The sequence below is a fragment of the Dasypus novemcinctus genome, chromosome 10, assembly GCF_030445035.2.
Source record: "Dasypus novemcinctus isolate mDasNov1 chromosome 10, mDasNov1.1.hap2, whole genome shotgun sequence".
Taxonomy (NCBI): Eukaryota; Metazoa; Chordata; class Mammalia; order Cingulata; family Dasypodidae; genus Dasypus; species Dasypus novemcinctus.
This window is the reverse complement of record NC_080682.1, coordinates 112,339,403-112,365,579: the sequence shown is the minus strand read 5'-3', so window position 1 is coordinate 112,365,579 and position 26,177 is coordinate 112,339,403. Positions and strand designations below refer to the sequence as shown.

The window sequence follows — 26,177 nt, the reverse complement described above, 5'->3', positions numbered from 1 at the left end:
CCGCAACAAAACTGGATTTGAAGTTGCCTGCAAAAGGGGGTGGAGACTGACCCCTGGACTGGCCACTAACTGTCTGCCTCACATCAGTCGAGGGCTTTCAATTTACCCAGCGCTTTTGATTTATGATCCTGCTTGAGCTCTCGCGTCTGGGAGAGGGACTGTAATCCCGAAGTTAAGAAGGAGGAAAATGAGGTAAAGTTCCTTGGCCAACACACAGTAGCACCAGGACGAGGACGCAGGTCTCTGGACTCTCCAGCCACCTCCTGTGGGTTGGAGGATGATGTCAACTGAGGGCAGTGACCAGAGGTCATTTATTTTGCATCCCAAATATCTAGCTGCATGGGCTGGTGCAAGGTAGGTTTTCAGCACCTGCTTGATGGATATGTTAATTAATTGCTTTAATAATTTATCAACTCAATCCTTGGAGCATTGGGTGGAAGTGGTGGGAGTTGGCCACCTACTACTTACTCTTCCTTCAAAATAAGGAAGCGTCCTCCCTTCCCAGCCTGACTGGCCATGAGCATTCGATTTTCAAGCACTCGTGCTCACCTTGCGAGGCTTGTGAGAAGACACAGGCCCAGAGCAGAGGGGGCCCCGTGACCCAGAAGTGGTGAGCTGGCGCCACGTGTGTGACTCAGGCTCCAGGGCCCAGCCTGGAAGCCAGGAGCCCTTCTCAGAGGCACAGTGGAAAGGTCTGTCAGAAGAGATAGGTGGGAGGCAGACTTGGCCCAGTGGTTAGGGCGTCCGTCTACCACATGGGAGGTCCACGGTTCAAACCCCGGGCCTCCTTGACCTGTGTGGAGCTGACCCATGCGCAGTGCTGATGCATGCAGGGAGTGCCCTGCCACTCAGGGGTGTCCCCCGCATAGGGGAACCCCACGCGCAAGGAGTGCGCCCTGTAAGGAGAGCCACCCAGCGCGAAAGAAAGTGCAGCCTGCCCAGGAATGGCACTGCCCACCCGGAGAGCTGACACAGCAAGATGATGCAACAAAAAGAAACACAGATTCCCAGTGCTGCTGACAACAACAGAAGCGGACAAAGAAGATGCAGCAAATAGACACAGAAAACAGACAACCAGGGCGGGGGGGCAGGGAGTGAAATAAATAAATTAAATTAAAAAAAAAAAAAGAAGAGATAGGTGAGGAGGGGGCTCTGGTGACAATTTTCCCAAAGAGCAAAGCCCCCTGGCTCCATCAGCTTCAAAATGGTCCGTCTCAGGGAACATCCCCTCCACTGCCACAAACCTGTGTCAAAAGCAGGGATACTTTCGCTGCTCACTTTGAAAGTCAGTCTGCCCCACCAGACTGGGTGCTCTTGGAAGCAGGCTCCAAACCCCATCTACATCCCCAGGGCTTGGGGTGCAGTTGGGAAGAAAGTGTGAGAGGGAAAAGGCCGGCCCCGGCTGTTGTCCCTGAGGCTCACCTTCTTTTGAACGCAACAGGCACCCACGGAAATGACCAAATGACTAAAGATGGCCAAAGCAATACCCCAGAAATGGAGTGGCTCTTATAATAAGAATTTATTAGGGTAAGAGCATCCAGTCCCAAGGCTGTGAAAGCGTCATCAGAGAGGCTGTCTCAGCAGAGGTTGGCCGCTGGCGGGTGCTGGACTCCTGCCACGTGGTGGCCCCAGGCTCACGTCGTCTCCGAGCTCAGCCGTGGGCATCAGGCACGCAGCTCGTGTCACTGCGGCTCTGCTCCGGCCTCATCTCCTCAGCTGCGAGCTGCTCCGTGGGCCTCTCTCTGCGCCTCTGTGCTCCCCTGATCCCAGCCTTGGCCTCCAGGGCCTCTCCTGCTCCGAGCCTTTGTTCTGGGTGTGTCTGCTTTTAGCCTTACTCCAGTAAGAGGATTAGGGCGCGCCCTGGGCCCCACAGAATAATCAAAGGCCCTTCGCTGAAGCGATCGAATCCAAAGGCCCCTTGACCCAACCAGAAGGCCCCCCACACACAAGAGGAATGGGCCAGCGGAAGCGCCTCATTTTCTGGAGTCCACAGAAGATCAAACCAGCAGAACGGCCAAGCTCAGAGCTCTCCAACAGACCTGGATGCTGGGCTGGGGAGCTGATGGGAAGTGGAGTCCGGCAGCAAGCGGGGCGGGAGAGGATCTGAGGAAGCTGCTGGAGCATCTGAGTCGACGCCCAGGGAAGAAGGAATTGTGGCTGCAGCCGTGGGGGAAGGCGCTCCAGGTGGAGGGCAGCACGTGTGCAAAGACTTGGGGTCAAGAGAGAAGCGGGGGGCGAGCCTGGCGGTCGGTAGTGTGTTCCAGGAAATGAGAGTGGAAGTAAGATGCGCTGGGTAAAAGGTGTGAAGGTCCCGGCTGACAGCCTACGGTCCTGGGCTCTCAGACCCAGCTGTCACAGGAACAAGGTGACCGGGATCTCGTGACAGATTCTGATTCGGAGGGTCTAGGTGGAGTCTGAGAGCCTGCATTTCTAACAGGCTCCGGGTGATGCCGGCGCTGCCACACTGTGCGCAGCCGGGCTTTGGGCAATAGGGAGCCGTCGAAGGTTTTGAGCAGGAATGCAATTATAGTCTGATTTGCGTTTTAGAAAAATTGCCCCGACCTGAAAGATCTGAAGAAGTTTCAGCAGGATAAAAGAATGCAGACCAGGTATGAGATCTGAGCAGAAATCTGGGTGAGAGATTTTTTCCCCCCCACATTTCCATCACCTAGGATGGCGTGACGCTTATAACGGAAAATCGATAGATACGTGTAAAAGGAATAAATTACCCAGTTATGATAGACCTAAGAGATGAGAAAGCAGAGAGAATGAATGAGTCAAGTTATCGCAGGCTGATAAGCCAATGCTGTGTAAATTACTTACTCAGATGTGCTAGATTAAGGCTGGCCCAAACTGAGACTATGTCCTAAGGCAGTGGCTTTCTTATGCAAGGACTGGATTACTTAAATAAGATACTAAATGGGCGTCCAGTGGGTAAGGCACAGGAGGACAGCTAAGTGCCCTGGTTGGTGCAGGGGTGAGCTCACCGGGACCGAGCGCCCTAACCACTTCCCCTGTCCCCCCTCTGCTGAGGGGCCCACGGCATCCCCCAGACTCTGGAGCATCCGTTACTCCAAGAACCCTGCCCGACCCCTCCTGGGCTGCAGGCGGGGTGACAGGGCCCTTCCGCTTGATCTTGGATTGGGATTATCAGTTTCTGACTTCGTTTCTTCCATCAGCCAGTGCAGTGCTCCAGGGCAGACTGTGAGGGGCCCTTCTGGGGATCCCCGTGCCCAGCGCAGGGACCTGGGTCAAGCAAAGCACCCAGGAAAGGGTGGTGGACAGAGAGGTGGGCAGGTGCCCAGGTCGCGAGGGGGCAAGTCCTGCAGAAAGGGCTTGAGTCCTCAGGACACCAGGCACATCTCCCGTCACCCCCCAAGTGGGACAGGCCGCGTGAGCAGCAGAGAAGGGTCCAGGGGATAAAGGAGGGATTTTAGAGGGAAACAGTCCGGGGTTCAAATCCCAGCTGAGGTCCTTACTGTGCAACCTTGAGCTAAGGCGCTGAACTTCCGTGGCCCTGACTCTGTATCACGAGTATCACAAATCTTCCCTCTGGAAGGATGCAGAGCAGACTGAACGAGTTACCCGATGCCAGCAGTGCTTTTTAAACCGAACAGCCCTCTTTGCAGGCTGCCGTTGCCAGCTCGCGGTCTGCCTTTTTCTGCACGAGCGTCTGAACGTTGCGTTTAAGCGGGTAGTATCAGTCACGCTGACAAATCTCTGTGCCCCCAGGTGGTGTTCCAGCCATTTAGGGGATTGGCATTTATTCTCAACTGCTTGTTGTTATACTTTTCAAATAGCCAAGTATTTACGTATCGTCAGCCTGATTGCTCCTGTCGATTAGTAGCTCTTGCTGTGTGTGGAGGAAATCCTCTTGCAGGTGGGTGTTCCAGCTGAGGCTTACTGGGTGGGGCATTTGGCATCGGGACACTGCAAGCCAGTCTCAGCTCTTCTCCTTGCCAGCCAGGTGACCTTGGGAAAGTCATTTCACCTTGTGGAGCCTTAATTTGAGCCCTTATTTGTATAGCACCTTGCGGTTTAAAAGCCACCTCCACTTGCTCATGTGCTGCCTTCAACCTCTCTGAATATAGGTGACCTTTGTCACCTCTGTCATTTAGTTGGAAACATTGAGGCTCTTGTGTGTCTTTGAAGGCATGCAGACCCGGGCTTTGCATCCTTGGCAACTCCTTTAAAAAGCTGTGTGCCTCTGGGAAAATCCTTGCCCCCTCTGAGCCTCAGTTTATATAAAATAGCAGCAGTGCCTCCAGCATCACCAGGCACCTGCCCAGTGCTCAGTAAATGAGAGCCACTGTTTATATTCCTTATTAATATATGGTGGTTATCTGCCTAAAGTCACAAAGCCAGCTCTTAAATCCAGTTCTTATCCCACACTCCTTCCTGGCCACGGCCCTCGGTGAGGATAATAAAACCTCCCTCTCAGGGCAGCAGAGGGTCAACTGATTGGCAGTGCTGTGTGAACTGTGAAGCGTCAGGTCCACGGAAGAGCCTAGCATTACGTTTTCTTGGTACTGTCCTGGGCCTCCCTCCCTGGTAAGGTAAATACACTTGCTTATCACAGACCGTGGATTTTTAAGCCTGGCCTTTTTCCCGTTATTATTTTCCAGTAAGATGATTTATTGTGCTAAAATGATTCTGCAAGCCCTGCCCATTTCCTTCTAACTTGGAGCTCTGACTTAAGCAGCCTTCTTGGGCACTCTGGGGTGGGAGAGCAGTGACGCCAGCAGGCTCCTTCCTCCCCCATGAGGTGAAAGGGGCTGGTTTCCAGCCCTCTGGCTAAGTGGGAGCCTGGCCCTCTGGCCGGCTAATCCCTGCTTTGTGATGCTCGCTTGGAGTGGGCACAGAGCCTAAGCCAATTAAAAACACCTCTTTGAAGGTGGCTCAGGTTTCCCAGAGCCTGGAGAGCGCAGGTCTACACAGTGACCAGAAGTAATTGCTGCAGAGATGGCCTGCCTCTCCTCCCTGCTGGTCAGCGCTGGAGGAGGGCAGGGCTCTGGTCTGCAAAGGCTCCGTCACGCTCTGCCCTCCCCAGGCCCCCGGACGGCTGTGTGGATGGCAAGGAGAGGCAGGACGGCTGGCACCTGCAGGGCTCCCGGCTGACGGCCGAGCGGAGAGGAGCCCCCAGTGACCCGCCCCTGGCGCCACGGCTGACCTGCACACCATGCCCACTCCCAGACTGGGTCCCTTCTGTCTTTTGGGACAAGAATCAAACCCTGTGACCTTGTCCCCAGCACAGATCTAGGTGCATGGTAGGATTTTAGTAAGTAGTTGCCTAGTGGTTAAATGAATGATTAATTCTCGACACGCACATATCCTAATGGGTGAGAAGGGGAAAACGGGAGCTGCACCTGGGCCAGAGTGAACTTTATTTTTTTTTTATTTTTTTATTTTTTATTTTTATTTATTTCTCTCCCCTTCCAGCCCCCCCCTCCCCCGCCCCAGTAGTCTGTTCTCTGTGTCCATTTGCTGCGTGTTCTTCTTTGTCCGCTTCTGTTGTTGTCAGCGGCACGGGAATCTGTGTTTCTTTTTGTTGCGTCATCTTGCTGTGTCAGCTCTCCGTGTGTGCGGCAGCACTCCTGGGCAGGCTGCACTTTCTTTCGCTCTGGGCGGCTCTCCTTATGGGTGCACTCCTTGCACGTGGGGCTCCCCTACGCGGGGACACCCCTGCATGGCACGGCACTCCTTGTGCGCATCAGCACTGCACATGGGCCAGCTCCACGCGGGTCAAGGAGGCCCGGGGTTTGAACCGTGGACCTCCCATGGGGTAGACGGACGCCCTAACCACTGGGCCAAGTCCGCTTCCCCAGAGTGAACTTTAGAAGAATAGCCAGGGAGCGGACGTGGCTCAGGCCATTGAGCGCGCGCTCCCCACATGGGAGGTCCCAGGTTCAGTCCCCAGTGCCTCCTAGAAACAAAAACACAAAAAACAACAAGCAAAACCACTCAGGGGAGTCGACAGGGCTCAGGGGTTGAGCACTGGCTTCCCACATTCGAGACCGGGGTTCCATCCCTGGTACCTCAAAAAAAAAAAAAAGCCGGGCGTGAAGCCTGTTGGAAGCTCTTTGCACATATTAACTTATTTAATCCCCCTGCAACCTAACAGGTAGGTACAGTGTTTATCCCCACGTTAGAGACAAGGAGGGGGAGGTGAAATCACGGGGCCCCCAGCTGCCTGCTTCAGAGTCGACGCAGTGCCTGGGCACCACGTCCTCTCCAAAGGGCTGTCCTCCTCCCTAAACGGGAGTGACGGCCTTGACCCTTCCAATCCCACGGGGCTGTGGGGTCTCAGAGAGATGGAGATGTGGAGAGGACACAGCATGGATGAGCTGGGCCCGGGACACCAGAGCCGCTCTGAGCCCCGGCCCTGCACCGGGCGGGCGGCCCCAGCCCATGTCCTCTCCCTGCTGCGGTAGTGCCAATGTGACAATGAGCGACGGGGTGCTTACAACCCAAAACAGCAGAAAGGATCGAGGAACGGGCAGTTTTTCATGGAAAAAAAAGGGAGCAGAGCAAAGGCAGCGTGCCGCCCAGGTGGAACGTTGTGTGGGGCCAGGGCCGGCGCGTCCCCGCCGAGGGGACAGCCTGGGCCCTCCTGCAAGGCGGGAGGCAGGCCCGGCCAAGGGCGCTCTGCTCAGCCCCCGTGAGCCCCCAGGGTTCTTGGGTGGCCTGGAGGTCGTGGAGGAGCGGGGCGTCTGTCTGCTGGGAAGGTGAGCGGAGCCTCGGGCTCGAGCCGGGTTCCCCCTCCAGGGTGGGTAAGGGTACTTCTGAGAATGCCGCTTTCTGTGCGGAGCATGGGGAGGGGCGCCTGGCACCCAGAGGCAGCGGCGCTCCGAGCCGGCACCCCCCGACGCGCTCGCAGGGCACGCGCCGCCTGGCACAGCTTTTCAGGCTGGCTGGGCTTGCTGGGTGGCTTCGTGCTTGCTTTGGCACCCCCTGGGGACTCGGGGCTGGGGACTTATGCTGACAGGCGTTTTTGATCCCAAGTACTGGGCTTCACGACAGCCTGTTTCGGTCCCAGCTGGGAGCTTGGTTTGATCAGAATCCTCTTAGCGTGAGGCTTGGCATTCCTTAAACATGTGGAATTCATCCAGCAGCATTCCCTTCTAACTGTGGAGTAGTGATTCATTTCCTTGTCTGTCTCACCCGCGGGACGCATGGAAAATTTAAGGGCAAACCTTTGCACTTGGAGTCAAAAGAACGCGGCGGCATGTGAGTTCTGGTTCCTTCTCTTGCTAGGTGTGTGGCTTTGGGACAGGGTGCTTTGCCTCTCGGAACTTCAGTTCTTTATCTTGGAGAGATTCATAATGTAGCTGCTCACGGTGTTTGTTTAGTCAGTTAGTCATTATTTACAAAGTGGCTACTATTTGCCAGCCCGGGAGCTTGGGGTTCAGTGCTGGAGATGGACGCCATCTCTACCTCCACAGAGCTTAGAGCACTTACTTAAATAGAAATATAACTTTGCTGTGTTGCCCAAAACAGAGGTATAGGGTGATAAATTAAATCACGCGAAAGTGTAGAAGAGTTTTGTAAGCTCTGAAGCACTGTTTCAACATTAGACATTATCCTTATCATCACATTTCCTCTGGTTTTTAAGGTACTTTAAAGAGCTGAGCCTCAGTTGGCTCATCTATAATGAGGAAATTATAATAACACTTGTATCAGGAAGCCTTTGCTCTGTAAGGTACCACCCAAGAACTTAGAGACCCAAAATGTCCATTTATTAATTCCTGTTTCTGAGGGTCAGCACATTGGGCTGGACGCATCGTTGGGGTTCAGCTAATCTCCTCCAGGCTTGTTCATGGGAACGCAGTCTACCTGGGCAGATGGCTCGGCCACGAGTCTCTAGCCACCAGCAGACTTGCCCCGTTCTCTCGACATGATGGCTGTTTTCCAAACACAGCAAGAAAGGCCAAGCCCAAAGGTGCAAGGGTTTTTCTTGCCTCTGCTTCAGGTTTGCTAATGCCCCGTTGGCTCATTGACCAACGCAAGAGATGTGGGCAACCCCAGACTCGGTGTGGGAGGGGAGCAGACAGGGGTGTGGACATACAGGGGGGCGGGAGGCACTGGGGGCCAGGGCTGTAGCCATCCACCCAATGCCAAGCTTCCAGGGTTGTCGGGAGAGTTTTCATAGACCCGTGATGCTAGTGGCCATGGAGCTGTTGGTGGTGTTTGTATGAGCACGTGTGCCTGCACATGAAGGTGCTGGAGAATGGTGGGCGAATATGAATCTGAGCAGCTGGCCAGGTGCTGGGGGGCAGGGAAGACATTACACAGGAAATAAATGGCAAGCAATTGGCCCAAAGAGCGTGTAAAGTATGACATCGTGGCTAGAAATCATACAAGGGCAGAGCAGTTTCTGAAAACAAGACTGTACCAGATTCTTCCATTTTCATCCTGGTGTTTTAAAGGGTGGCCTTGACCAAAAGTAACTTTTTCAGACAAGAGTAATCAGAGTGGAGGCAAATGGGAAGGAAATGGATCCAGGGATGGAGGATGGTGCAGAGACTTTAACCTGGATGATAATGTAACATTAACCCCTGTTATCGATTGAGTCTTTACTATGTGCCAAGCAGAATTAAGGGTTCCCAAGGATTGCCTCAATTAAGTTTCAAGACAATTCTGTGAGATGGAAGATACTGTCCACATTTTACAGATGAGGAAGCCAAGGCACAGAAAGGTTATTTGTTCAAAATCACGCAGGAGGTACATAGTAGATTCAAGGTTCAAGTTCAGGTCTGCTTGATTCAAAGAAGCCTGATTTGTCAAGTCAATGCTTGCTTGTTTGTTACTGAGACCAAAGGTAACATCTTGCAAAACTCTGGCACATTACCACGACCAGGATATTAGCATTGATACAAGTCTTATCTTATTCAGCTTTCCCAGATTTACACGTACTCAGTGTATGTGCACTTAGTTTGAAGCAATTTTATCACACGTAGAGGTCATCGTGTCCAGTGAACACGGTAAATGTTTCTGTCACCACAAGGACCCCTCATTTTGCCCTTTAAAAACCACACCTCCCTCCTTCCCACATCTACTCCTGTCCCTAACTCCTGGCAACTGCTAATCTGGTCTTCATTTCTAAAATTTTGCCATTTAAAAATGCTATATAAATGGAGTCCTACAGTGTGTAACCTTCTGGGCTTAGCGTTTTCCACTCAGTGTAATCCCTGCAGATTCATCCAGGTTGTTGTGTGTTTTAAAAAGTTCCTTCTGTTTTCTCACTGAGTGGTATTCCACGGTATGGGTATATCACCACTTGCTTACCCTTCCACCTGTCGAAGGTCAGCTGGCCTTTATCCAGTTTTTTTTGGCTGTTATGATTAATGCTTCTATGAACATGCATGTACAAATTTGGGGGTGAGCATAAATTTTCACTTCTCTGGGATAAATGCCCAAGAATGCAATTATTAGGTCATATAGTAATTGTGTGTTTAGTTTTATAAGAAAGTGCCAAACGTTTTCAGAGTGGCTGCACCATATTATAATCCTACCCACAATGTATGAGTGATCCAGTTCCTCTGCATCTTTGCCAGCATTTGGTGTTGTCACTTTTTTATTTTAGCCATTGCAATAGGTGTGTGGTATATTTCATTGTGGTTTTAATTTGCATTTCCCTGGTGGCTAGTGATGTTGCACACATTTCCATGTGGTTATTTGCCATCTGCCTATCCTCTTCAGTGAAATGTCTGTTCATATCTTTGGGCCACTTTCTACCTGGATTGTTTTTCACTATTGAGTTTTGAGAGTTCTTTACATATTCTAGTTGAGTCCTTTGTTGGATGTGTGGTTTGCAAATATTTTCATCCTCTTACTAGGGTTTTTCCCAGAGCAAATGTTCTGAATTTTGTTGAGGTGTGATTTATCAAATTGCCCTGTTTTGATCATGCCTTTAATGTAAAGCCGCTGTTCCAACCACTCTGTCCTACTGCCTCCCCAGAGCCTGGAGAGCACAGATCCTGTCACCGGGAAGAGAAGATAGGCCTGTTTGTGAGGTCCTAAGGCACAGAGTTAGGAGCTAGGAAGCCAGGTCCAGCTTCCTATCAAAACGAGCTTTCTAAGGCCAAGTTTAGAGAACAGAATGTGTTAGGATCCATCAAAGGCTGCTGGTGTCCACTTATGGGCTCACAGGAAGAATCCAAGCATCAGGCATGTATTTCCTCTAGGTTTTCTTCTAACCCTAAGAATCCAGGGGAGCAGAATTTGGATTTCCTCGGAACGAACTGGAGAGCCCAACAAATGCGTCACCCAGAGACTACCCTGGGATACTGGGAGCAGCTGCGGGTGGCGTGGTTGAGCCGGCCACAGCGGGAGGTGGTGAGCCGAAGCCAGCGGCCTGCAGTGCCCCTGTCTGAGGGTAGAATGCACAGAGGCCAAAGGCTGGAAGGGGCCCAGTCCCCAGGACTGGGGCCTGTTCTCCCTCCTCTGCCTGCCCCACCTCCACCACAGCAGCCCCTTCTCCATCCAGACTTGCGTGGAGAATCCCTTTCTTTAGGGCTGAATTACCAGCGGTGAGGCCTCGAAGGCTTGGATGAAAGGCTTGATTAGATGTACAGAACTCTGGCCACAGTGAGCTCCATGAGCAATTAGCTCTGCCTTTATCTGTCTCCAATTCTGTGTGACTTACAGTGGCTAATTATTGAAATAAAAATCATATGGCCACCCATCTGCTGGAAAGAGGGCTCAAATATCTATTAAGTCTGTCTTTAATTATTGGACATGGAGGCAGCTTCAGGCAGTTAGGGCTTTCCCATCATTAGGCACTTCTTTCTCCACCTCTGCGGGGCTTGAGAGCACAGAGATGTAAGTGAAATTCTTCCAAAGCCATTTCTTTTTCTCTTGCTTTCCACCATGGCGTTCCTCTCCTAGACACTTAGCCAACAAACTTGGTGTCGTGTAAGGCCCCTTCTTAGCACTTCCTCAAGGGGGGTTATAATGATTGCAACTTACAGACCTCCTGACCCTCAATAGTCCTTTCAATTCCATTGTCCATGTGTTGGAACATCAGGGGGTCCCAGGGTGTAGCCAAAGCCTGCGTGCCCCCTGACCGCCCCCCCCCCCCATGTTAATACAGGAGAACGCTGAGGCCATGGAAGGAAGCCCAATGAAATGGACAATGTCAGCTGTTCATGGCCTCTGGAGCCTCAGCTCCCTCCTTCTAGAAGCTTCTCAGCACCTAGGTTCCAGAGTGAGGTGCTACTTTAGCACCACCACATTAATCCTTCCCTTGCAAGTAGAGGTCAGAAGAGCAGAAGGGACATTTCTTATTTTTTTATTATTATTTTTTTAAAAGATACATATATCACACAAAATGTTACAATTAAAAATATTAGAGGTTCCCATATACCACTCCCCACACCCCCACTACTCCCATATCAACAACTTCTTTCATTAGTGTGGTACATTCATTGCATTTGCTGAGTACATTTTGGAGCACTGCTACACAGCATGGATTACAGTTTACGTTGTAGTTTACACTCTCTTCCACTCCATTCAGTGGGTTATGGCAGGATATATAATGCCCAAAATCTGTCCCTGCAATATCATTCAGGACAAGTCCAAGTCCCAAAAGTGCCCCCATATCACACCTCTTCTTCCCTCTCCCTGCCTTCAGCAACTCCCACGGCCATTGTCTCCACATCAATGATATAATTTCTTCCGTTGCTAGAGTCACAATAATTCTATAGTAGAATACCAATAAGTCCACTCTAATCCATATTTTAATTTTCCATCCTGAGGACCCTGGGATGGTGATGCCCACTCCACCTCTGAATCAAGCTGCTTGCAGCTGTAGGCTCTCTTCATTCCCTGGTGTGGTGGTTAACCATCCTCATCTCCCCATTAGCTGACCTGGGTAAGTCCAATGAACTGGAGAGTAGGTGTTACAACTCTGCTGAGGCTCAGGGCCCAAGTGGCACACAAACAGTCCAGAGATTCAAATCTCCTGAGCATACACCAACCCCAGCACCAATCACAGGTTCAGTAAAAGTGACAGAAGAGCCATATTTAGAGAAGTCACATCAGCTGCAGCAAATATAACATCCACATATAAAAAGATCATTGCTGGGGAAGGGGAAAAAGGGTTTGATGTTGGGTATATGGGAGTTCTTTATACTCTATATGTGACGTTGCTGTGACCTAAAACTTTTTTGAAAGCATAATTTTTAAAAAAAAGGTTGTAGACACAGGAAGAAATGAAAGAGATTGCCTTGCCACTGTACATACGGGGCAATACCTATTACAGTGATGAAAGGCAAAACATCAAAAAAATTTTATGATTTTTTTCACTTTTTTAATGCCCCAAATTATTTTTTACTTTATTTTAGTTTTTCTAAATTATTATGTATTCTATTTCTAATCATTAAACCTATCATTACTATTTCATTTTCCTGTTATTTGAATGTAGCATTTTTGAAGAAGTTTTGGATCACCAAGGGGTTCAACTATGGCAGGGGAGGAGCACTGATGTGGGGTGTCATTGATGGGGGATGCATGGGTAGAAGGGAGTTCTCCAGGGCATGCATATAGGTTATATAGATATGTTTGGATGTTCATTAGGTATTGACATAGCAGGTAGAGTATCACATGACAACTGAGGGAGTGCTGAGTTCCCATTCTGCGAAACTCTGTCACACTCCCCAATGGAGCAGCAACAGTCCCCCTAGTACAAGGGCAAAGACCAGAGAAGAAAGATAGTCATATGATGGGCCCTTGATACTCATGATTATGCTTATGAACCTATGTGCTTGAAATTTCAACTCGGGCTAGAGCTGCAGGGTGCCTAAGAGTTCTCCTGAGAGCCTCCATGTTGCTCAAATGTGGCCACTCTCTAATCCAAACTCATCATGTAAATATGCATTACCTTCCCTGCAGTGTGGGACATGACTTCCTGGAATGAGCCTCCCTGGTGCCAAGGGATTATGCTGAGCACTAACTCATGTTGCAACCAGAAAAAGAGCTTGATTAAGAGGGGGAAATGGTAAAGAAAATGAGTTTATATGGTTAAGAGACTTCAGAATGAGTTGGGAGGTCATTAGAGGGGTCATCTTATGCACATCTTAGCAGGATCTCAGAGACAGCCAAAATAGGGACATTTCTAAATACCTCCATCTCCACTGGCCCAGAGCTGCCCCAGAGTCAGGCCCAGGGTCTGGATAAGAGAGAGGAGAGGCGAGGCCACACCCTTCCCACTGAATTCATTGAGGGCCTCCTTCAGGTTGAGGAAGCCTTGGCATTGAAACAAAGAGTCACCATTTTGAGAAGCCTTACGCTGCGCCTGCTTCTCTGTGGTAGTGGTTTCCCCCACTGGCTCTCTCCTCACCTCACAGAGCAGCAACCTAAAGCAGGAGCCCCAGGTGGTTATACGCTGAGCTCTGCAGTTAGTGGGGGACATGTAATTAATTGGCTTGACTCCTCCCTCCCCCCCAAATTATCTCAAAACAAGAGCATAGAAAATCAGAACTCTATGAAGGACTTTTGCAAACATTTTGCAGAAATGTTTGATAAACTGGGTTTGGCCTTTGAAGGGGTTTTATAGGGAGAAGGAAGGAGGTCCTTTTTAGGGGGCTGAACTGCAGAATAGATAGGGAATTTGTCTCAAGATGTCAATCCTAAACAAACAACAACAGCAACAAAAAGCAGCTCAGAGCCCCAGGAGACAGCCAGCTCAGTCTGAGGCTCCAGTGGCTGGGGCTTCCAAGGAGGTTTGAGCTGCCCCAAAGGAGTATTAGGTGTAGGAGAAAGGGCTGCATGGGGGCATGTGCAGTCCCCTGGTGCGTGCAGGAGGGGTGAGAACAAGGGGACCTCCCTGTGTCCTGGTCTGCTGGCATGCAGCCTTTCAGGGAAGCCTCTGCGGCCACCTCCCCATGCCATCCTGGAGCCCACCCACCTCCAGCCCACAGCAGCCCGGTCTGTCTGCTCCTGTGCAGGCACTGTCTCTCCCCAACTGCTTCACGGGCTCCTTGAGGACCGAGACAGCATCGGCTTCAACTCCACGTCCCCAAATCTAGCCCAGGACCTCGGGAAGTTTTGTTAGTTGAGAAAGAAGGAGGGAGAATGGATTAGCCTGACTGGAGGAGAGGGAGGCCACAAGGAAGGGGAGAGCCTGAACATGATAGGATAGATGCTTAGCCTGGAGAGAAGACCGGAGGGCACACGGGCTGACCCCATCTTCAGCCTGGAAGGGCTCTTGCTGGGACAAAGTCATTAGATGTATTTCCCAAGGAGCAAAGCTGGGACCTAGGGAAGGAAACTAGACTAAGGAGGCAGGTTTTGGCTCCTTAGCAGGAAGCATGGTCTAGAAACCAGAGCTGTCCCAGGAGGTGGTGAACTCCCCATCTTTGGAATTAGGCAAGAGCCATGGTGTGACCACTTGGTGGGGATGTGACCAAGCAGCTGAGCGTTAACGCTGCTTTGAGCCCTACCATAGAACCACATTTTCTGATTCTATGATGCCACCATTTGTAAGAGGGGGCTCACTGCTTGTAAACAGCTTTGGGAAGAAGGAAAGAAGCTGCCTCATCAGCCTGCCCTCGACTGTAAGATGCGTCCTCGTGTGGAAGGATGTAGACTGAGGAATGCAGAAAACTCGGCATCTTCATTCTCCTGTGAGTCGAGGGCCTCCTGAGTCAGTCCTATGTGTACACAGCCCTTCCAGGAATCCGGGCAGCTCGTGGAGGCTCTCCTGCTTGCAGATTGGACGAGCTGTGCCCACACAGCAGCCGTCTGCCCTTTGATCCTGGCCTCTGATGGGCCCTCAGACGGGATGGCTCCCGGAGGCGGCAGCACCATCTGTCACCTGCCTGCCAGCCTGCTGCCGAGGGCTGTCCCCACAGCCATCCTGGGCACTCGGCCACACTCCCCCCTGTTCCCAGGAAGGCCGTTTCCCGAGCCCAGCGGTGCTGTCTTTCAGAGCTGGGCAAGCTCAGAGAAGCAGCTGTAAAGGCACTTTCTCCCAGAAGCTCAGGTCAGGTGCAAACTCCAGTCATCAGAGGATTTACTACTGTTTAGAAAACAAAGTGAAAGAACAAATAGAGCATGTAAGCAAATTAGGATGAGAGATGACCTCTGTGGGCAGCAGAATAGGTTAGGACTAAAAGCTTGAGCCTTGGGCTCTAACAGACCCAAGTTTGGGTCCTGCCTCTGCCGCTTTCTTGCTGTGGCCCTTGGGCAAGATACTGAACCTGTCGAAGCCCTGGTGTCGTGTTCTATAAAAGGGGGTGACTCAGGGGCATGGTGAGGCCCTGCCCTTAGCTACCTTTCCTGTTTCACTATTTTAAAAGGCAAGGATTCCCAAAATGGGAAATGTGCTCCAGATGCTGCAACAGAGAACACAGGCTTGGAGTCCTGGTGGATTGTATGAACTGGAGCATCACAGTGCCTCAGTTTCCAAATCTGCAAAGTAGAGATTATGGTGCCTTCTTCTCTGGTTTGCACAACAGCCCAAAATAATACCTGGCACAGAACAGGTGCTCAGAGTAGGTACACCCCCTGCCCCCGTCCCCTGGCAGTCACTTTCATATGATGATGGAGTTTAAAACAAAGAACTTGCAAGGCCAAACTTTAGAAGACAAAGGAAAATAAAAAGTAATGATTTTTACGTGCTCACGTACACAGATACCCAGGACTTATATTTTGTGGAGCACATTTTAGCTCTGAAATATTTATGAGTCCTTTTGGACACGCAAAGAACTAAAAATATCCCCCTGTGTTTATGTTAAGGAAAACTTCTAGAAGTTGAGTCCAGCAGGAATTTGGTCAATTTCCTGGTCTTTTCTGGCTGTTTCTGAGGTTGTGAGGTAACCACGGGTGATAACAGCCCCCATTCCCCTCTGGGCTCTGGCAGGGGCAGAACTTTCTTGGCGCTGCGGCACCATCTGTGGAAGTCTCCCTGCAATGCTCCAGACGCCTGCCCCTTCCTGAGTATCCCTGGAGCACACTGGAGCCCGCGTTTGCTCCTCCAGCTTCTCAAACACCAAAATCTTTGCCGCCCCATCTCACCTTCTCCCGGCATCTCACAACCTCACCGCTCTCCCAGACCAGCTCCACAGCCCTGCGGGATCTAGTCTTCCCAGAAATCCAGCCAGAAGACACACTCACTGGCTCCCAGATCTCAGTGTCCAGGCTCTCTCTCCCACATGCATTTTGCATTTTATGGTCCACCTATAAGCATTAATAGGAATTATTTCCTCTACCAGGCTGCTCAGTCCTCACCTCTCAAGCTTTATTTCAAACCTCTTTCCCTCCTTCAAGTCTGGACTCAGTAATAAGAGAGATTCTTTTTGTTTCTGAGTTGTCTCGTGCCTCATTTGTCTATGCCATGCCCTGCAATCAGGTTTTTGAAACTGTAGCTTGCAACCCATTAACAATTCTATTCTTCATAAATAGAAGAAAATAAATAGAAAATATCAGATTCCACCCCTGGAGCATGGTTTGTAAAATTTTTGTAGATGGATGTATTAGTCAGCTAAAGCGATATTGATGCAAAATACCAGAACCCTGTTGGCTTTTATAAAGGGTGTTTATTTGGGATAGAAGCTTACAGTTACCAGGCCATAAAGTGTAAGTTACTTGCCTCACCGAAGTCAGTTGCCCTGCATTGGAGCAAGATGGCTGTGACCTCTGCGAGGGCTCAGCTTCCTCTTCCTCTTCAGGCTCCGTGGTCCCAGCTTCTTCCAATCTCAGCTGTAGGCTGGGGTAAGCCCCGTCTCTTCCCAGGGCCTCTGCCGTGTCTAGTGGTACCTTCTCACGTGTCTGCCTCTCTGTGTGTTTACTTGCCAGGCTCCAGGACCAAAGCTCCAACCTCCCTTCTCTACAGTGCAGTCTCTCTGTGCATCCCGCCCATCAAGGGGACAGGGACTCTACGTCCTACCGATGTGGCCCAATCAAAGCCTTAATCATTATTTAATCAAGTAAAAGCGAAACCTCTGAATCCAATATAATCTAATATGCCTGGAGGAACAGACCAGTATCTATTTTTGGAACTCTTTAAACAATAACGAACCGCTACAACGTATGTGTGTATGCAATGTAGTTTTTGTACCTGTCCTTCTTGTGGATGTTCCCTAAGGCTGACACCCGGAGAGACTGGGAGAATGGATGTGTCCTGCCCAGAGAGGCTGGGAGCTGGGAGAGTGGATGTGTCCTACCTGGAGAGTGTGGGAGCTGGGAGAGTGGATGTGTCCTGCCCATCCTTGGCGCCCCCAGGGTCTCGGACAAGGCTGGTCTGCAACAGTTTGTGGGAATGACCTGAATTCCTTCTCTGAAGGCACCTTTGTGGGGCCTCAGGTTTCACTTGCAGAAGAGTTTCAGAAAGCCTGGCCTCGGACGCAGGCTGGTGCGCCGAGTCTTGACGGGGCCTTGCGCAGCTCGCGTATGTGGCCATGGTCAAGGCTCTCACGTGGGACCAGATACTCTTTGTCTTGATTGTAAGCCTCAGCTGGAGCTACAGCGCCACATGTAGTCAAAGCCTGCAGGGAGCGAGCTGCGAGGTGTGTCCATTAGGTGTATATTTGCTGCATGAGCTTTCCAGAACAGACTCAACAGTTTGATCGGATCTATGTTTAAAGTAGTTGCATCGTTTTTTGGTTAGAAACAACAGCAAAGCCATGATGAGATGATGATGACAATAATGAGGATGATGATGGGGATGAAAGTGTAATTTTCCCATCTCTTATATTGACATAGTAAGTTACAGTTTACAAAACATCCCAGTCCTAGGGTACGGGACCTGTTCTGGGCCACACAGGCAGGAGGCAGCCGGGGTACAGCTGACTCCTACCCAGGAGCTCCTCCTACTGTGAGTGGTCAAGTGTCCTGGGAAAGAAGGTTCAGAGCTGGACAGACCCAGCTTGTGGTTCACTTCCTGGTTGTGTGATTTTAAACCAGTTATTTAACTTCTCTAAACCTCAGGTTCATCATCAGTAAAATGGGACCAATAGCCAGAGACAGGTATGGCGAGGGCCAAGTGAGATCATCTAACTGAAGGACTTCTCCAGGGCCTGGCCCGGGTGAACCCTCGGTGAGGGGGTGCTCGTGATGACGCCGAGGGCCCAGGGTCACCAGATGGTGAGGCTGGCAGGGTCCCAGCAGGAGACGAAATTCACCCAGGCGCTTCACTGGACAGGGTTTAATGAAGGATGGGGGGAGCGTTGGGCAGGTTCATGGAGCCAACCAGAATTGTGAGACACCCACAGTCTAATGAAAGCAAGAAACTCACACCCTGGACCTCGAGGGACAAGGAGATGGAATGACATCAGAGCCCAGTAAGAGCTGGAGGCCTTAGAACCACCTGGCAGGAGAGTGGACGACGAAGCTACAGAGCAGAGAGAGACAGGGAGAGCACCCGGACCTCTGCAAGCCTGCTACCCCCCAGCCTCCTGGCGCCTCCCCACGGTGAACCCAGCGAGCCACGTCTGCAGAGGCTCAGTGATGCAGAAGAAGGCGGAATGTCAGCAAATGGCGGGCAGCTCTGTGGGACCGCAGTAGAGGGGGTGTGTCTGGGAAAGAGGAATTAGAGGGGCAGGTTTGTTCTGGCAGAGGACACAGGAAGGATTGGCAGGGTGGGGTCGTGAGGAGCCTCGAATGTCATGCCAGTGGATTCTGGGGGCAATGGGGAGCCCAGGCTTGGGAGGGGGAGGATGGAACTGACGTGTTGAAGCATGAATGGCTTGTCTCTGCGCCTAGCTTGGGAATGGAGATTGCAGCAGCTGACTGAGCCAGGGCCTCGGTGTTACGTTCTAGAGACTTCTGCTCAAAGGAGAGTTTTTCTCCGTTGTCATTTCTCCTTCATCCCAACCTTTTCTTTCTCTCTCTAATAAATGCCAATTGGAATGTGCACCATGACCAACCTCCCATCTGCTCGAAAAATAAATATTAGTAAGCCTAAAATGTCAGAAATTTAAAAAGGCAATGAGAGCAAAGCATATGTTCTTCCTTGGCGTCTGCTTTGTGAAAGGACTATGTTTTTAATAAATTTGCAGTCTTTGCCTTGAAGCCAGTGTCTTCGGTCAGCAGGCACACTGATAAGAAGTAACAGTGATCCACTAATTTTACAGCCTAAAATGTGCCCCAATCTTATTCACATTTGCTTCTGAGGGGATATTCCTTCTTCCGTATAATGTATACCTAGCTGGGGCCTTCCACATTAGGTCCTTTAAAAATGAAATAATATGTTTTTTCCAGATGACAATAATTGCAAAAATACATTGAGCATCTATTATATGCTAGGAAATTGATGACATGTATTAATTAAACCCTCAGAACAACCTTGTGAAGTTGGTGCTTTTCTACAGATGAGGAAAGGGAAGCCAGGGGAGTTAAATAACTTGCCCGAGGTCACACTGTCGGTAAGCAGTAGACACGTGCTTCAAACCCAGGTTGCCTTCGAAATTTAAAAAGAGTACATGTAAGCAATGACTTTAATTCAGTAATACAGATAGGTATTATATTTGCCTAAATTGAACTGTCAGTCTTTTATGTTACTTAAGATTGGTGAGAAGGAATGAGGAGGCTGCCAAGTAATTTTATTCATTTGTTCATTCAGCAGCTATTTCGTGAACACTTTCGAGGCCAGGCTCAAGGTTCGTCCAAGATAAGGAAAGCCAGCCCTGCCCTCCAGGGGCTGACATCAAGGGGAGAGGCAGATAGGACAGTAGGTAGCTGGGGGCACTGTGACAGGACAGCAGGTGCACAGGTGGCAAGGCCACAGAATTAATGGCCAAGGAAGTGCGAGAAGCTCAGTGAGGTGGGAGCGAGAAGGACCAGACGGAGGCGCGCCTCCAGGTAGGATCAAACACCTGGGCTTCACTCTGAAGGCTCAGAAGGGTTGTAAGAGGGGTACAGGGAGGGAGGTAACAAGATCGGACTTGAGAAGTTCCCCTGGCCCATCCCTGAGGGGCAGCACCAGCGAATGGGTATAGCCACAGGCCCTCGGTCCACCTGCCGAGTCATTTCCGCACCCGCCGCTCGGGGGCTCTGTAACTTTGGGTGGGCTATTGAACCTCTCGATGTCTCAACTGAAATTTGCAGATAATCATAGCACCGATGTCACAGGATTGGAATGAGCGTTAAAACTTGTGTCATATATAATAGTAGTAAAAGCAACTATTCAATAAATATTAATAGCTATTATTGTTAAGTACCATGATTAATATTATTATGAGCTAATAACTAGTATTCATAGCTAACATATATTGTGCTCATTCTTATGCATCGTTTTTTTTAAAAGATTTATTTTATTTATTTCTCCCCCCACTCCCGCCCCAGTTGTCTGTTCTCTGTGTCTATTTGCTGAGTGTTCTTTGTCTGCTTCTGTTGTTGTCAGCGGCACAGGAATCTGTGTCTCTTTTTGTTGCATCACCTTGCTGCGTCAGCTCTCAGTGCGTGCAGCGCCACCCCTGGGCAGGTTGAACTTTCTTTCGCACTGGGCATCTCTCCTTACAGGGCGCACTCCTTGCTTGTGGGGCTCCCCTACATGGGGACATTCCTGCGTGGCACGGCACTCCTTGCGCACATCAGCACTGCACATGGGCCAGCTCCACACGGGTCAAGGAGGCCTGGGGTTTGAACCACGGACCTCCCATGTGGTAGACGGACGCCCTAACCACTGGGCCAAGTCGCTTCCCTCTTATTCATCTTGATCACGATGATTATCATTGGGGGGGCACATTGGAAGTGCCTGTCACCCTCATCCACATCAGACCAGAATGGCGCTTGTGGGTCACCAGCCAGTATTGGGTCATGACACTAATAGAGGAGGTTATAACTTATCTTTTTTATTGAAGGACAGCAAAATAGGAAAGAGACAGCATTGCTCACTATGAAATAACATTTTCTTTGTGAATCTTTTGTCTCCATTTGCACACATAAACCCACACTCATGCACGTAAATGTGTGTATTGTGCCGCCACGTAAGATGCTTCCTCATTATTGTAAAGACCCCGGAGTAGAACCTATGGTCACGGTCTTCTTCATCGCTCCTGCCCTCTGCCACTTGGGGGCCATCGTCCTGTCGGCCAGTGTCGGGAGACTTAGCAGGGGCCGGGGACTCAGAGCCTGGGGTTTGGGCCCAAGCAACGTGGTTTGCTTTCTTTGTGCCCCAGGTCCCAGCATTAACTTCCAGGGACATTGGGAGAATCAGGTACCAAAAAGCATTACAGCTGTCTTGCCAGGCTCGAGGTGCAACCCCCAGGCATCAGAGCTGGCAATACTGGCTTTGCCACAAACCCACCATGGGGCCTTGGGCAGACAACTTTATGCCGTAGGTCCCTGGTGCCACCTCTATAAAATGGGGAGGGATGAAAACAGTTGCTTCACAATTGTTACAAGATGCCAATAAAATCAGATGTCTGCACTCTTTGAATACCATGGAGAACTATCTAGAGGGAAGTCTATAGTAGACCCCCAGGGTCTCTGATAAACCCAAAGATGCCAAGTGGTCACCCCACATCACTCCCTTTCAGAGCACAGTGACACAGTTCTCCAGGTTAAGACATATGGACGCGTTTCAGCGGGTCTCGAGAGCTCTGGAACAAGCCCAAACTGAGTTTTGCATTGGAGCCAAGCTAGGGGCAGCTCTGGAGGGGATGGCGAGGCCTTGGCAGGGAGGAAAGCACTTTCAGCCTGAAGGGCCATCTCCAACGCCCATGGCCCAAGACAGCAAGTGGAAACCGCTAGCCCCGCCGACCCACCGGGGTGCTTTGTTGGACCTGCAAAGTCTTTTGAAATTTTAAAAAAAAATCAATGGCTAGCATTTTTAAGTCACACACTTTACATATAAATCTAAATTTCCAACTTGTCTTGAGAAGTCACAAGACCACCCCACGTCCCACCTGCAGGCTTGGTGGCACCGCCCTCCTGGGCAGGACACCCTCCCCCCCTGCAGGAGGTCCTGGCGCCTGCCCAGCGCTGGCGCCCAGTGCCGCAGCATCCATCACAGCCCACTTGCTCTGTTCTTTCTGCAGCAGGATGGTTGAGCAGTGCAATGTTTCGTATACCCGTGTTACCATGACAAGCAAAACAATGGAAGACAGAACCGAGAAGGCTGTATCAGTCAAGAGAAATGAGAGCGCTCATAGATCTGTGTGCAGAATATTCTGTTCTTTGCTTATCTCCTAGCCCATGTAGGGGATGGCTAAAGGAAGGCATTTTACAGCTTCAGAATGAAGGTGCCATCACAGTTAAATAAAAATCCCAGGGCATCAGTCTAGGGTGAAAGAGTTAAGATGGGGAAAAGGGAAAGCAAGCGAAGCAGCTTCCCACCCGCCAGACACCCTGGCAACATCCAGAGACCTATGGGTGGGCTCTGCAGCTTCCCAAGTGCTGACAGTGCCGCAGGCGGGACGGACAGGTTGGAGTGGGGGCTTCTCTGACTGGTGTTAGGCTGAGCCTCGCTGGAAAGACCCTTTTGTTTCATAAGAATGGGAGGGCAGGAACTCAAGGAGGCAGAAGAGAATAGGAAAAACTGAGGCTTTAGAGTCAAGCAGATTAATCCCGGCTTTGCTGTAGACCATCTAAGGACCCTGAAGGAGGTCCCAAACCTCCGTTTTCTCGTCCACCAGGTGGGTGTCCACTGGCTGGTTAATTAAAGAAAGTCTGCTGGGAACATCCTGGGCACTGAGCCTCACTCTAGGGCAGGAGTTCATAACCAGGGGCCTGAGAGCGTGACTTGAAATTCAAAAAAGAACATAGGGAAGCAGATTTGGCTCAACTGATAGGGAGTTCCCCTATCACTTGGGAGGTCCGCGGTTCAAACCCCGGGCCTCCTGACCCGTGTGGAGCTGGCCCATGCGCAGTGCTGATGCGCGCAAGGAGTGCCGTGCCACGCAGGGGTGTCCCCCTCGTAGGGGAGCCCCACACGCAAGGAGTGCGCCCGTAAGGAGAGCCACCCCATGCAAAAAAAGGGCAGCCTGCCCAGGAATGGTGCCACACACATGGAGAGCTGACGCAACAAAGAGATACGGACTCCCAGTACCACTGACAAGAATACAAGTGGACACAGAAGAACACACGGCGAATGGACACAGAGAGCAGACAACGGGGGGGCGGGGGGGGGAATAAAATCCTTTAAAAAAAAAACATAATTTTTGTGGGGATGTGTTGGTGCAGGTGTGAGCTATTAATTAAATAATACACAGTATAGTGTGGACTTAGGAAGGGGTCCATGGAACAGAAAAGGTTCAGCACCCCTGGGCTAGATATAGATGAGAAGTGAGCAATCAGGCTAAGGCCCTTCTCTGGTGGAGGGTCCCTGTAGGTGGGTGGAAGCAGACAGAAAGCTAATGATTACATACTTTATCTGGTGGTGATAACGTGGGTTGGTTCTTTACACCTTGGCCCACTCCACAGAATGGTGATAGCCTAACATCTCCAAGGCATTTGACGAGATGACGCGGGCAAGGTGCTCACCCGCCTGGAGTCATTCATTTCAGAAAGGCTAAGGGAGCCTACTTGCGTGCCAGGCCCTGTCCAGCGCACGCTTCCTGCCCTGTGGGTTGCTAAATACCAGGTCCCGCTCTCCTGGGGAGAGGCTGGGGAGTTTTCTCGGTGGACAGGCCGCGAGCCCCAGGACAGGATCGCGTCAGGAGGCGGGCCAAGTCGGCCGCTGCTCCGGGGGCGAGTGGCAGGGGCCTCGAACCCGGGCCCCGCGGGCGCCACGCAGACCCAGCGCGAGAGTGAGCCGCGGCGCCGCCGGCCCGGCGTGGCCTGGGTCTCCGGGGCGGCGGCTCACGGCCCTTGCCTTGGTCTCCCCGCTGCAGACCCCTGGGCCCTGAGCGCGGCGCGGACGCGGTTCGTGGATGCGGAGGAGTGCGGGCCCCGGGCCATGGACGCCAAGGAGAGGAAGCCCTACCGCTCGCTGACCCGGCGCCGCGACGCCGAGCGCCGCCACACCGGCTCGTCGGCGGACGGCGAGGAGGGCCGCGCCCCGCAGAAGTCCTACAGCTCCAGCGAGACCCTGAAGGCCTACGACCAGGACGCCCGCCTCGCCTACGGCCGCGTGCAGGACATGGTGCCCCAGGAGGCCGAGGAGTTCTGCCGCGCAGGTGAGGGCGGGCGCGCACCTGGGCGCGGGCGCGGGTGAGCACCTGGGCGGGGGCGCACCTGGACGGGGGTGGGGGGCGCACCTGGGCGGGGGTGCACCGGAGCGGGGCGCACCTGGGCACCTGGGTGGGGGGCACACCTGGGCGCGGGCGCGGGTGAGCACCTGGGCAGGGGCGCACCTGGACAGGAGTGCACCTGGGCAGGGCGCACCTGGGCACCTGGGTGGGGGGCACACCTGGGCGCGGGCGCGGGTGAGCACCTGGGCAGGGGCGCACCTGGGCACCTGGGCGGGGGTGGGGTGGTGCAGGGGGCACACCTGGGCACCTGGGCGGGGGGGGGGGGGCACGTGGGGGGGGGAGGGGGTAGACACCAAGTATCTCCTCTTTTAGCACCACCAACCTGTGGGTCTGATAAAAGCCTGCCCTGTAGTTCATTCTTAGGTCATTTATTTTCCTGCTCACCCTCTTCCTTGGCGTGACCTGGACTCCAGCCAGGCTCCTGCTTGTGTCCACAGCCGCCACCTCTTCTCTAAGCCTCAGGGTCCCCATTCTTTATTTTTATTCTTTTTTTTAAAGATTTATTTATTTATTTAATTCCCCTCCCCTCCCCTGGTTGTCTGTTCTTGGTGTCCATTTGCTGCGTCTTGTTTCCTTGTCCGCTTCTGTTGTCGTCAGCGGCACGGGAAGTGTGGGCGGCGCCATTCCTGGGCAGGCTGCTCTTTCTTTTCACGCTGGGCGGCTCTCCTCACGGGCGCACTCCTTGCGCGTGGGGCTCCCCCACGCGGGGGACACCCTGCGTGGCACGGCACTCCTTGCGCGCATCAGCGCTGCACATGGCCAGCTCCACACGGGTCAAGGAGGCCTGGGGTTTGAACCATGGACCTCCCATGTGGTAGACGGACGCCCTAACCACTGGGCCAAAGTCCGTTTCCCGGGTCCCCGTTCTTTAAATGGGCATGGTAGTCCCTTCTGCAGGGAGCTGTGAGTTGTCTACGAGGTGAGATGGCGACACAAAGAAAGCGCTCACTGTGTTAGTTAAGACGTTTCTTCTTTACTCCTTCGCTTATTCATTCAACAGGCATCTCTGGAGCACCTTCTTTGTGTCCAGCACTGTGCTGACCTTGAGAGAAGACGCGCCTAAGGTGGCTAGACCTAAAAACTTAGGAATTTGGGAGATATCTTGGCACCCGACCCCTGCTCTTTGACTCCCTACCTACAGTAGTCACCAAAGCTTGTCCATCTGACCGCCTCTCCATCCCCTCTGCCGCCGTCTCCGTTCAGGCCAGGATGAAAACTTCTGATAGGCTGGCCCAACACGCCTTGAGCCAGTGCTGCCCCCGTGGGCCATTCTCTGCGCTGCGGGCAGAGTGAAGCTCAGAAACGCCTCCCCATTGCCCTTAGGCTGCCCTCGAATTGGCTTAACCTGGCAGACAGGGCGTTTTCAAATCTCTGTCTTCCTGGACACTGCTCGTGGTTCCCCACACCCGCCGTGGTATTTGTGTCACACCCTGATGCCACAGTGATTCCTGGTTTTCTGCCCACAGAGCCTCAAGCCCTCTGCTGCCTGGGGCTGCTAACAACCCCTGACAGCTCAGCTGCCCTCCCTGCTCCTGCCCTGCCCCGCCCCACAGACAGGGTTAGCGGGCACTGTGCTGTGTAGTTTCTGTTCCTTTCCACTCTGTTGTTCAATCCTTACAACAGCCCTATGGGATAGATCCAAGGTGATCTCCATTTTATAAGAGAGCCAAACTGGAGCTCAGGGAAGCGCAATCACTTGCCCAAGATCACAGAGGTCGAAGGGGCTGGTACGTCCCCCGCCTCCCTCCCATAGCCTGGCAGCCCACCCGACACCTCCCCAGTGCCACTCTGTCCCGCGGGCCTGAGGCATCCCCATCACATCTGACCTGTCGGCAAGCCTGGCTCTCACGCTTGGAAAGCGGGGGCTCCTAGTTCTGTCCTGACGTAGGGCTGCCTCCTCGTCGTAGGGTTACCGTGAGGATTGAGGACTGTACAGAAGCACAGCACGGTGCCTGGGGTGGAAGAGGTGCCCCATAAATGCCACCTCCTGTTGTCATCACGGGGCTGCAGCTTGCTGAGTTAGGAATGAGGGCAAGGGGCGGA

At 52.0% G+C, this 26,177-nt stretch overlaps 1 protein-coding gene across 7 annotated transcripts in view; it reads left to right on the top strand.

Moving 5' to 3' along the window:
* The window catches only part of TENM4 (teneurin transmembrane protein 4), an 801,291-nt gene that overhangs the window by 356,730 nt on the left and 418,384 nt on the right, over positions 1-26,177 (top strand). For all 7 annotated transcript variants that reach the window (XM_058306052.2, XM_058306055.2, XM_058306053.2 and 4 more), the window contains one exon: positions 23,775-24,059. In XM_058306052.2, coding sequence (XP_058162035.1) covers positions 23,840-24,059 — 220 coding nt within the window. In that variant the 5' untranslated portion in view covers positions 23,775-23,839. The remainder of the gene's footprint in view (positions 1-23,774; positions 24,060-26,177) is intronic.